This window comes from Lingula anatina, chromosome 5, assembly GCF_051362555.1.
Source record: "Lingula anatina isolate TDL-2025a chromosome 5, LinAna3.0, whole genome shotgun sequence".
In the NCBI taxonomy this organism is placed as follows: domain Eukaryota; kingdom Metazoa; phylum Brachiopoda; class Lingulata; order Lingulida; family Lingulidae; genus Lingula; species Lingula anatina.
Genome location: NC_141771.1, coordinates 11,192,069 through 11,205,590, shown reverse-complemented (window position 1 = coordinate 11,205,590; position 13,522 = coordinate 11,192,069). Strand labels below are relative to the sequence as shown.

Sequence of the window (13,522 nt, the reverse complement as noted above, 5' to 3'; positions counted from 1 at the left end):
AACTTTTTCTTTTAAATAAAAAAATTGCAAGTTAGATAACTGCAGCAATTAAGATAACCTTTAACCGAAGCTTTAAAATACACCAAGCATTGCAACAAAATTTGTCTTACAGAAAATGTATTAAATCTCACAATTAACAGTAAATGAACAAGTGCTTGCTGCATTTGTTTTGCATGATAATCATCATGTTCTCACTTAATGTCTCCAGCGTGGCCCACCACAGTGTCATTAAGACCCTGCCTCATCTGCATGTGACACCCGGCACCTTCCACTGCTCTCTCCTTCAAGGTGCCGTGATTGATGGCTCGTCACTGGCCTCAGCCAAGTGGAGGGGCTGTAGATGTGACAAATGGTTATTATTTCCAAAGAGTGGGCAGCACAGAAGCCCTGCCCAGTTTTGCCTTACTTTCTTTAAAACCATCACTGTCATTGCCATGTTGAGGAGAGAGAAGTGTAGCCATGGTGATTGATTGGGCAACTAGAAAAGTGGGAGGGGCTACCAATTTGATTGATGGGAGAGTCAGAAGAAGTGGGTGGAGTGAAGCAGTGTCCCTCTCAGACCTACAGGTCTAGCCTTTGTAACTGATGATGGTCAGTGACTGACCATACGGCTGGACTAGAAGTGACCGCCCACTTGGCTGTGATACTCTTTGATTGGCTGGCATTGTCCAAGCAGTGACATCTTTCATTTATTTTGAATCTTAGTACTGCTGTCACTGCAAAGTCAGCACTGGTGCACTGAGAGTGCATAGTACTTTATGTAAAAATTATATATACAGTAAGGCACACAGAATAGAAACGGTGATATGAATGACCACTGAAAAACATTTTTTCATAGCAATTTGTTGAATTTTACGTTGTTCTGTAAATAGTAATAAAAAAATTATGATGAAAAACAAACAATAAAATGAACAGCACCTGCTAGGTTTTATATAGTGACAGTTGACTTTTCCAAACTTGGTGACATTTGGAGAGAAACACGCAAGCTGCAGCTGCCTGAAAACTTCCCGTGGTGGTTACGGAAGCAGCTTTTATGACAGCTAGAGAGATAAATGACGCATTTTGGTGACACCCTGACACAGGGATCTTTTTATTCCAGTGTTGTTGTGTTTCATAACTATACTGTTTCAACACTGCTGATCTGGTTTAATAGGAGTCATATTCTACACTGCAGAGACAGTTATGATTTCTAAGTAGCACTTTAAGCGAAATCACAGCATAATGAATATAATATAATCTTGTGATGATCATAGCTCAATTTTAAGAACATTCCTGACATTTCATTATTTAACTGGCAAATCCTTACTAATTTCTCAGGCACATTATTTGAATTAATTAACGTGTAATGTGCATTATGATACAGCTGACTGACATTGACCGTCCCAGATGACACAGGTTAAAGTAATTAGGCAGCAGTGACCTATGGTCAAGCGTTGTTTAACCAGTGGTCACTTCACATGTGTGCATTGGCATGTGGTCTGTTCGTGTGAGAGTGAACGAAACTGAGAGGTCTTTTGCATACTGGGAATTATTACCTTTCAGCTAACAGTTTGGGTCATTTAGGAGATATCTAATTTAAGTGACAAATTTATACCCATGACAGCTCTAGATGTAGGGACTTGAGATTAAAAAAAAAATTAGACTGAAAGATATTTTAGACATATTGATGGTCTTGAATCATCAGCAAGAAAAACAATTTAAAGAAACAAAGACTATTTTGGGAGGAAAAAACATGGTTTTCTTTGGAGACGAGTTTGATTGAGTAAGCGTCCACTAGCACGCATGCTGAGAAGGACATTAGCTCACTTTTCTCAGCCTACCATCTATCACAGATGTGATTACTTGTATAAGACAGAAAACTTTTATCTGTTTTTTTTATCTGGACTTGGCTCTCCCACATTGACCAAGACTGGACCTGGACTGGACGTATGTGCTTACCTTTGTCTGAGACTGAAAGTACAAATGTAAGGCGACTGCCATGGAGGATGCTTTCTTGTCCAGTTTAGATGAAAAGACTTGGGAATAAATGGGGATTATAGGTGGGATGTACATATAAGTATTTCTACAGGTATTTGCAGATGCATGTCTTTGAATTGTCTATGGATATCAGTTGGTTTTCTTGAGGTCCAGAGTATTGACACTTGAAGTATTATTGGATATATGATACGAGACTCACTTGTATCTCTGGGCATTTGGTTCTTTGTGGAAGTTTTCAAAAAAGCAGTGATCAGATTTTCGAGTAAAGAACTTCTCTGGCCATTAAGCACCTGGGTTTCATCAATTTACGTCACGAACAACAAGAGTCCTCACTTGTCCTCGTAGACGTTGACTGATTTGCATAGGGAACCATACTGATGAAGCTTTCCGTAACCCCATCAACAAACATTTAACTGGGTATTTGTTGGGAAGTCCTAAATTTCAAGTAGGAGGACCGCAACCGGAACGATTCCTGTGGCAAAATTCCTGAGCGTACGCAGGGAGAATTTGATGAGGGAAAGAGAGACACATTTGCTGGGATTGGCCCCCATAAAAGAGACAGTATTCCTGTTTGCCTGTGTTGAAATACCTGTAAACTAGATTAATGTATTAGCAGGCTTGTGGTAGTCTTTTGCTAATCTTCTGACGACAGGATATGAGGGTTGACAAACAGGACTGTGATGAAATCGTACACAAATTTCATGTTAGTGGGGATATCAAAATAACTTTTAAAATCTGCAACATCGCCTGAAGACATAGAAAACCACTTAGATTTTGACCTGTGAGATAAATACGCGAACTGGACAGTAAATTTATTGCGGGGCTCTGACAACTTACCTTGTCAATTTTAAATCTCGGTGATAAAAAGAACAACTAATCAGCAGGTGTATCTAAACAAACAGGTGCTCCCACATATTGTCTTCAGTAGATTTATTGTCAGGAAAAAAACAAAAGCAGATACGTCACTCAGGCAATCTATAAGGTGATTTCGCAAGACTTGTTGATGCGAAGAGGATAAAAAGATTGCCACCAATCTAAGTGAAAAAATTTTTTTGATTTTATCTCGAAGATTCCATCCCAGTCTGGCTTAATACTTCAAGGGAGCATCCACATAATTGTCATCACAATCCACATTCCAGGGCCCCATCACCCAACACACAAGCCAGGTGTGTTGATTGTCATTAGGTATCCATACTCAGGGGCACCAAGGTTAAAGCACAGGGGCACTTGCGGTGGCGACAAAGAGACTGTTGAGGGATGACAGATTGTGGTCATTTGCGGTGTAATCAGGCGAGCAGTGTGTTTCATACCTGACTAAGTTACTACACAGGTCTTCTCGGGTGACGGGGCAGTGTTCCTCTCATCTCTCTCTGTAAGTGGAGCCGTCATTCAGAAAAGAGATAGGAAAGGAAGTGGACGCCTGTATACACACTGCTGTGACAGGACTGCTTTAACTGAGATTGTGTGTGTATCATCATAATATTAAGGACTGAGGAGTCTTAAACTGGGGAGCATACCTTTACCTGTCAGTTGTACACCATACAAGACAGGACAGGGACTTCTATGATTATTGATGTCAGACCAGTGTAAGAGGAGAATTATTTTGTGATTTGAACTGAACATAAGGACTACTGCTGCTGCTGTTGTCATTCACTGGCCCCTGTTGTGTGCAGTGACTGTAACTATAACAACATCAACATCTAGTTTTGTTGGAGAGTGCACTTTGTAATCAGCAGTCAGATCTGCCGAGGTATACATTTTTACAACCTGAGGGGGAATTTATATTATTATATCAGACACAGGCAGGCAACATGACACACTCTCTCTCCTGACGGAGCGAGCCATTATCAACAAGGAGAAACTTGATACCATTTCATTATCAGTGTTATAATCCAAAATAGACACTATTGATTACATCGATATATAGGTATTATATATAGATAATTATCACCCCTGTGTGACTATGGAAAAAGAAGGGAGAAAACGCAGTGCTAATGTGCAGAGGCTTCGCGACTGGGTCTCCAATCACAATAAGCTGAACCTTGCCATGGACTTTTTGAATATAGGTGCAGATCTGATGTTGAACAATTCAGACCCCAAGAGCGCAGGGAGCGGGATTGAGGAGATGTCTGACGGAGCCGAGTCTCCATTGCCCCCGACTGCATCAACCACAGTGGAAGAGGATCATATGAATAGTAGGGACTCTGATAAGGAATCCGACAGCGGGATTTCAAATGCCAAAAATGATTTGGAGAGCGAGAGCGACAATGATAAAGAAGTTGAAATGTACATGCATAAAGGAGGTGATGAAAATCATGAGGGAGACAAGGTGGAGAACACAGGTTTGGATTTGAGCAAAGAGAAAGTGGAGTCTCAGACAGAAAATAGAAGGTTAGTAGTTAATGATTTAGATAACGAACAAACTGATGATGCAGAAAAAACAGAACCAAGGTGGTCACCCAAAAGCTGCCACTGTAAAGTGAGGAAATACGTGGCAGCAGATGGCGGTGAGTTTGAGAGTAAAATTTTATGCACTAACTGTCGCCTCAACAAGGGAAAACAACACAGGAAAGCAACTAGTGACAATGACATGGAGTTCACAGGAGAACACGTAGGTGGCGCAGTTTTACGCCGTAGGAATAGAGATCTAGCGCTAGGGAATCACCATGGCGATGATGATAACTTAGAACTTCCACAGAAGACAAATTCAGCTTCGTCAAGAAGATTTAACCGAGTGTCGCGTCTGGAGCGCCTCAAGCAGTGGGTAGAGGATGTGGACTTGGCTAGCGTGTGGTCAAGCCAGAGTGACCCTCCACCTGTCCACCATGAAGTGACCACACCGGTCAGTATGCCAAAAGTGGAGGCTGACCATCCAGAAAATAAAGAAGGTGAAACATCGACTCAAAAATCAAAGATATTGGATAGTAAGGAGAATGAGCTATCTGGAATAGAAAATTTGAAAGAGAAGCCTGAAGTTGGCGACAATGGTCAAGATGTATCTGAAGGGTCACGACTGGTCACAGTCTCTTCTAATGGTGACCAGGTAAAGGCAAGTGACCCTGCTGAAGAATTAGAAAGCACAAAGATCGAGGGGAAAAATGATGAGAGGAAAAATGTTGGGGCATGTTTAGAAGGATCAGAAACTGTTGAAGCTACATTAGCAGAGGCCATTGATGAAGAAGAAGTTGAAGATGATTGTGAAACTACGCTCACATTTCACAACGCAGATATTGTTGATTGTGAAAACCAGGACAGTATGGAAATTATTGAAGAGTCAGAAAAAGAAAATGAAAATGATCAAGAGGGAGATATAGACAGCCATACAGCTCAGAGTGAGCTTTATCCTTGGCTTCCAGATCATGATGATGTCAGCCCTTCAAAAAGTCTGGACACCTCGGCCCTTCTGACCACTATTGTGGAGGAGGCGCCATCTTCAGTAGCGGCAAATGCCTTGCTATCGCCCGATGAGGGGATCCATGATGTTAGTGCCACTCTCTCCCTCTTAGATACGTCTCTTGGGCAGACGGCTTTTTCAAAGTCAGACTTTCCTCGTCCTCTGTCAACGTCATCTCCTAAAAGTGAATCGTTGCATAGCGGAAGCAATCAGAGTTTGAACGACAGCGGTGTCAGTGCGCCGAACTCTGCATGCATGGAAACTATGAGCTTGTGTAGTCGGAGCTCTACCCCAACACCAAGGTAATAAGAAATAATCTGTTAACACATAGCATAAACTACATTGAAACTCAGTTTGTCTACTAGAAAATGAAGTTCCTAACTACACTCAGACCTGAAAAGATGTATTTTAAATACATCATTTTAAGATTTAGGGCCGCCTTAATTTTGGACTAAAATTTACAGTGTTGCTTGCTTGCTTTCAGTTTTCTGAAACTTAAGATTATTCTGATCACCTTTCCTGCTCACTTCTAGTTATTATTGTATGCATAGTATATTAAAACAGGTTTCATTGGCTGACTTACCTGTGCCCCTAATTTATTTTGAGGTATAAAGGTATTAAGCTTAAGGGAAATATGTAAAAATTTTACATCATAGACTAATAAGCATGATTAAGAAGTCTAAATGTGCTCATCTTCTTTAAAGCTGACACAAAACAAGCTTAGATGTTGGTTTGTGAATAGTTTCCTTGGGGCTGATGAATAGATTTCTTATTTTATTCAAGATATTTTTTTACATAATTGCATACATTGTTTGTTGACTGTTCCTTTGACAAAATCATTGCTTTGGGCTTTATAATTGCAGTTTTCTGCTTACTCTGCATGGCATTAATAACACCACGGACAATTTCTGAATTTGAATTGACTGTCTGAACATTTTGAACTAAAAAATAAAAATAAAATAAAAAATAAATACAATAAATACAATAAAAACAATATTATTTTAATACTTAATGCACAGAATATAATTGTAATATTATCATGCCACCAGATTTTACTTAGTTTTTAAAAAAGCAATGATATGGAAGATAGCAAACTCCCTGACATTACTTTGCTTTGTATATCAAATGCACCTTGAGTTTTCTCATTAGTTTCACGTCAATTTTCAAATGATTTTGATGTTTTCTACACAGGAGGAAAAGCTACAGAGAAAGAAGTCAAAGTCTTTCAGATATTGGGTACCATACTGGTGCCTCTGCCCTCCTCCGAGTTCCTAACAAGAACGCCCGGCCCATCTCGGACAGCCATCTTAGACAGAAGCTGCAGGGAAAGAAAAATGTCCGCCTTCCAGAGAAGGTAAGAAAAAGTTCCCATTTTCTCAATATTTCACATGTTTTAGCATTTTGGTTTTCAGTTGAAAAATTCGCGAAATTTCCAAACCCCCCCTAAGGTATGAAATTTGTCTTTATCTTGGCTGATATCAGACCTTTTTCTTCTCTAGAGTGTTATTGCAAGGTATCTCGCCATTATTTTTATTATTTTATTTTTTTTTTTGAGACACGTTAGCTGAGAGAGGCTCTCATACTTGTGGTTGATATATACATGGCTGGGGGGATGCATTGTTGGTTCATGGCATGTAGCGGTATCAAGATAAAACTGTTTCTTCCATTTATCTAATAAGATGTCATCTTGTCCCCAGGAGCACTTTGAATCTTGGGACTAAACAAATTCTTCACATTCTTGAGGTATTTTCAAATCAGTACTATTGCAGGATTGATATAGAGTCCAAGATAAACCGTCAAAACAACTTGATAGCTTTTGAAGAGTGGACTTTTTTCCATCTAATTTTTTTTTAATAGTGAAAGTTAAACTTACATTTATTGCTCAATAAATTAGAACAGATGGATTTATTAATCAGTCTTTTGTTGGCAGCACTTGAAAAAATACCACATATAAGTTTATGTAGCAATTAAGGCTCATTTATGAATAAAAATTAGTTATTTAAGAGAAATCTAAAAAAAAAAAAGATGTTACAGCAAGTTGATGTTTCAGATTTGCAAGTAATTACCAAGCTCCCACTTTTATAAATGACCCTTATGTGAAAATAGATTTAATCTTTGGGGCTGATAATTTTACCCCTCCTGGATTTTAAGAGGGTATTTAATGAGCAAACTTTTGATAAAGTGGACACACCAGGCTTACGGAGGGCATGACACACAGGACAGACGATCAGGAGCCATATCTTAGGATAACTAAGAGCCATAATTGCTTTAATTTGTGATGTTCAAGTCTTAGACAGTATGTGCTGGTGCATTTCGGTGTCTAGTCGCAATTTAGATATAATTGCTGGATAAGATTTTAGTCATTTCTTGATGGTTCCTAAATAATTACATCTTCAATTCTAGCTAGTTATAGGGGCAGTCATATTAAGAAGGGTCATCTTAAAAGGTACCATACTGAGAGGTTTAGTTCAATTCAGATAACAAGGTTGGAACTTTAGGATGGCCAAAAATTTTCCAGAATCATTTTGAACTTTTCAGATTTTCTAACTACGTAATTGTTTATGTTTAACTGATATTTAATACCATAGCATGGAAGGCTGCTCCTGCTGTAAAGATACAGAATTTGTAGGAAATTGAATATCTTCAATTGAAGCAGCACCTTTTATGCATTGTCACTCATGCAGAATTTGAAATGTTTTGGGTATTGAATTCAAACAGCGCTGACAGTTAACAGAAGTATAATTATAAGGTTTGAAATGACCGTTTTGGGGGACACTTTATGACCTGAAAAATTTAGTCAATTTTGGCGGTTGCTTGATGTATTAACACAAAATGGTTCTGTAAATCTGACACCTGTTGAGATTGGTGTTTACTTTGAAAAAAAAATAAATAAATAAATAAAAAGAAAAGTCAGTTTTCTTTTGAAGTATGATTTATAATGTGTGCAGTTAGGAAAAGAAACAAATATGTGAGGACATTTAAATTTTCCCATTAAGTTATAATACAAAATGGTTATTTATCTGTATGATGTGCATAAGTGTGAAAAGACAAACAGTAAAAGCACTGACAGGTATGAGATAAGCAACAGGAGGAGAACTCAGCCCCAGGTACTTAACATTGTGTAAGCATTTTTCAAAGGATGATTTATGTCAACCCCTGCTGGAAAAGTAATAGTTAAAATGATGAAGCTTTTATCGTAAACCATGAAAAGGAGTTTTCACTTTTCTGCTTTGGATGATTTATTATGTTCACACAAGATTAGAGACCAAGAGGGACAACACTGTAATGTTATGCTGCCCCTAAAACTAAAGGTATATGAGTCAGTCGCTCTTCATCAGAGAAGGCGGTTCCAAACTGTTCCGCACATGTGGTAACTTTGAGAACTGTCCCCTATCTGCTCACCTCGTCCAACCTGTACTCCTAAACTCTGCGTACTTCAGATTGATGTATTATTTATTTGCTTGTTTTCATGGGTGTTTGATTATTTATATGTCTATTAGTAAGCCAGGTAAGCCTGTATGCTTTAGTCTGCATTGTTGTTTGTTTGATGATTTGTTGGATTTGTTTGTTTGAATCAAGTAAAGCACATCAGGTTCATAAATTTTCCAACCAAAAACCAGAAGTAATTCAACTTTTTATCAGGAACATACCTAGTCACAAAGGGACCAGAATTATATTTAAGCTATTTTATAGTATAATTATTGACTGACAATGACAGTATCCAATTTTAATCCTGATATCATGGATGGTTGTCTATGAGTTCCTTCCCAATGAAACTATTCTTTTATGAAGATCGATCCAACTCTTTGGGGACTTTTGCTGAATACGGTCAGATGAATAGATTTTCACATCTCCTCTTGTTTCCAATGTACTTTTAAGATCAACAACTTTTTTTGTATTTTAGTCAAGCAGAGGTGTGTTAATCTCTTAATTTATTTGCATTTAGCAAGAGTCCCTATGGAGTTGGATCGGTCTAAGTAGAACAATGCTTTCATTGGAAATAAGCCCTATCAGCAATTTGTCCTGGCAGTGATAGGATGAGTAAGATTTTTGTCAAGACACAGATGTCTAGATTTACTTTTGTTCTCTATTTGTTTTCATTTTACGGACATCTTTGAAGTTCTCGTTGAATGAGCTAAGGACATGTTGTCCGTTTTTTGAATTCAAATTAATTCTGGAAAGTGACCACAAAAATAACAACAGGTGGCCATTTTTGGACTTTTGATGGATTTGTTTTCATTTCACAGACAGCATTGAACTTTTTATAGTACTCTTGGACCATTGACTATTGTGTCTGTATTTTGAATTCAAACTGAAGTTGTTGGTTGACCACAAGAATAGCTACATATTCATAATTTTTTCTGAAATGTTTTTGGCTTTTGTTTACTGACCAGCTTTTACCTTCTTTTTGAACTACAGACATGAATTGTTGTCCAGAAATCCTGTGTCCTTATTTGGAATACAAAATGTTTTGGCAGATGACCTCAAATGCTATTTTTGTTTTCCTTTGTTTATGACAGACATCCTTACAAAATACAAACAAATACCAATCTTACTGTTGACATAAATAATCCCATTTACTTGTTTACCCACCATTCTATGAGTTGACTTAAACAGTGCATTGACTTCAGTAAAATTTGGTTTATCTATTAAATTTTATTGTTTTCATGATAGGACTGATGAATCAGAAGCTATTTTCTAAAACCATTTTAACTGTATGGGTACAACTCATGTAGGACACACAAATGGGAATGTCATGATTGTGCACTCTACACATATTATATGATAATATGAGATTATAACAATGCCCTTTGCACACGGAAACTCTCTGTAAAATATCCATCTTCATCTGTCATAAATTCCAATTGAAATATCTTGACTTGATATTTTGTATTGTTAGATTTGTATCTTCTAGTGTTGCTTATCTCTTTTTTCATCGTTTGAATTTTTGCTCAATATCATGTGCATGCACCTGCGACATCAGCAAGAGCATGACTGTATGAGGTCAGATTGATGTGGATAATTTTTTTTTGATTTTTTTTAAATAAATTTGTATATAATTTCTTATGGGTAATATTAACATTCACACCATCTTAATATAATTCATAATTGTAAACTTTTGGCCCGAAACTATTTTTTAATCACAAGGAAAGGTGAAGTGTCAAAGAAGCGGGATACAGTGTGCATAGGGTTGAGCTTTATGTATCTGTTTTATCTGACCTCACTGGAAGCTTGGTCATATTTTTTCCACTGGGTCAAAAACTGTTTTTCTGATTAATACCCCAATTGGACATCTAATGATTTCCAGTAGTTTATGATTTGTGACAGTTGTTAATCATTCCTGCAAGTTTTGAAAACCAAGTTGCATCTGAAAATACTAAAATGGGGACTTTATTTCACAGCTGTACCATACCTCTTTGAAGTGCCCTCTTTTCATGTTATTTTTTTCTCAAGAAGAGATGATGATTATAGATGCAACAAGGGTCCCTGTAGTATGTTTTGAATACAGAGAAAAGAGCAGTACCCTGGACATAGAGGCATGAATTATACATAGAGGTGCCCTCTTTGTGCGCTGCTCTGACTTCTGGGCATCCACTGAAGTTGGGACGGTGCCCATCAGTTCTTGTCTTCTGAATTTTGGCTAGATGTCAGACACCCCATGTCATTTAGAGTATGGGGTCAGATAGACATGGATAACCTTGATTTTTTTATATACATATTTTTGCTATTAACATTTATATTATTTTAAAATTCTTTTTAATAGCGATGTGGACTTTTGCTTTGAAATGGTATTTTATCAAGAGTAAGGGTAATAAAGAAAAATTCTTCAAAGGGTATTTTTAAATTTAACATTTTTATGTAAAATTTTCAAATCAGTCCAATCATTTCTAAATTGATTGCCTAACAGATAGCTGGAATACAAGATATAAGATTAGGAAAGAGCCCAGATGTGCAGGTCAAAAAGAAGGGAGGACCTGTTAACTGACATTTGCATGATCTTATAGTATTTGTAAAGAAGTTCAGGTACTTGTTAAGTGTAACACTTGAATTTATTTGGTTTATTCAAATGAAAAATGTGTTGAGGGTTATTTTTCAACTGCTTCCTTCTAACACGCAAATAAGTAATTCGATGTCACTTGAGGGATAAGTGTTACTAGTACATGATTTTAATATGTGATAATGTCAGCAATAGCACTTGAATTTATTCTATCAATAGCATAACAGACACGCAGAAAAATGGTAGTGATTTTGAATGTAGCTGTTTTACATATTTATGTATCAAAGTTACTTTTTAAAATTTACAAGTAGAACTGTAAACCTAAGGACACGTTTTATACAGGGATGAGATTTTTCTGAATATTGTCAGATTTCCATTTTGTTTTCAGACTTTTTCACTAAATGGCAGGGTCATCCCAGTTCATATTTCTCATAGAAATAAAGGGTGTAAATGGCGTATGTTAAGCCATATTGACTTCTGGTACAGCTGAAAGGTACAAGCTGGTTCATATCACCCCGCATTCCACCATCATAAAGCCCAGTCTATACGCCTTCTCTTCTTAGTGCACTCGTCTCTGGTGTGAAGTCATTATACAGGTTAATTAATAAGGTACGCCATTGTTTACTGGACCTTTTGATGTCATAATGGTTAACTCTTTAGTTCAACGAATCTCCACATCTCCGTGCAGTATATGGCTTTTTAAATGCACCTGGTTAGGAAGGTTGATTAATCAGTAACTCCCATTGTGTGTGGTATGGGATTGAAATATTAATTATTATTATGAAAGTGTTTCCAACAAGTCTCCGAGGGTTGAGAGATAATAACAGGGCGTTTGACTTGGAAGCTTTTAATTGTTTCTCTGCATGTGAAGAAATTAAATGAGATTGCACTTGATAAAAGTTACTGTCAAAGTTGTTTGTCAGAGTTTTCAGTTGAGAATTAAGAATTCCATTCAAAACTTATGAATATTTTTTATTGTAAAAAGAGACTACCTCCAAAAGCTGATTGTAGTACTATTTTTCAGTATGGCCATTTCAGTCTGTATCTTTAGTCTTAGCCAGAGTAATGACATTTTCATGGTATTCATGACTGTTGTCTTCTGTTCTTCCAAACAACTATAATTATAGTCTTGTTCCCCAATGTTATTTGACCAAAAACATAGAGTAATGTCAATGACATTTGTAGAAATGTATGTAGGGTTCTACATTTTACCATAAATACTACCTTTTTATCCTGTTTTCTGATGCTATTTTAGTATTGGAGTAAGATAATGCGTCATGTCCTTATAAATGACAGTAATTTTGTTTCCTCCCAAAAAAGACCTTTTACTATTCTGAATCCAGATCATAGTAGTCGTGTTTCATTATAGGCCAATAATGGGACATTTAAGTTTGAAAACATGTTTGCAAATGGTTGTTTAGAATTTGAACATGGTATGGAAAAATTTGAAAGTGAGGTCCTATTCTTTTAAATAACTAATGGTAGTGATTTTTGTTCATCTACAACTTGGTCAACATGCATTTGTCGGTCATAGAAACATCGGGGTTGGGTCATTGTAAACCTGTAATGGTACCCTTGGCCATGCTGAAAGATGAAGATTTCAGTATTAGATGTAAGCAACTACGTATTCGGATATGTTGTCCCTCCGATTTCCCTGTAAATGATAGTGATTATTGTCTGTATGTTTTTATTCATATAATACGCTGTCTTCGACATGGTTCCACTGAAATTAATCATTTATGATATTCCGTGAACTTTCCATGCTACCTAGGCCTTTGTCACAAAATGATTGTTTTATGCTAAATGTTGATAACAAACGTGTTTCAAATATGTTGCCCTTTTAATGGAGGTCAAATTACTGCCCCCCCCTCCCTCATTATTACGAAGTGTATACTAACCTCTCTTTATTTCACCGCAAACTTTTCTTCCTGTCTGGGACAATTTTAGAATGCGCCCTAGTAAACTGGAAATTAGAACTTTCGTGAGGCATAATTTAGAAATGCCATAGACGCATGGTGTCATATGCTGTTCAAATTCCGTGAAATTTTAATAATGGGGTATTAAGGTTCTGAATGAGGCTTTTAGAGGCTAGTGATGATTAGTGAAGGTTCCATAAACCTTGATTGCTCATTTCTCATACCTGAGGCTTGTTT

General features: G+C 37.1%; 1 protein-coding gene across 6 annotated transcripts in view; it reads left to right on the top strand.

The window, feature by feature from the left end:
* The window catches only part of LOC106165240 (uncharacterized), a 70,334-nt gene that overhangs the window by 28,958 nt on the left and 27,854 nt on the right, over nt 1-13,522 (top strand). For 3 of the 6 annotated variants that reach the window (XM_013543366.3, XM_087012542.1, XM_087012541.1), the window contains exon 8: nt 6,563-6,725. In XM_013543366.3, the coding sequence (XP_013398820.2) occupies nt 6,563-6,725 (163 nt within the window). Of the gene's footprint in view, nt 1-3,184; nt 5,674-6,562; nt 6,726-13,522 lie in introns of those variants that run through there. The other 3 variants (XM_013543365.3, XM_013543364.3, XM_013543363.3) reach the window with 2 other exon arrangements.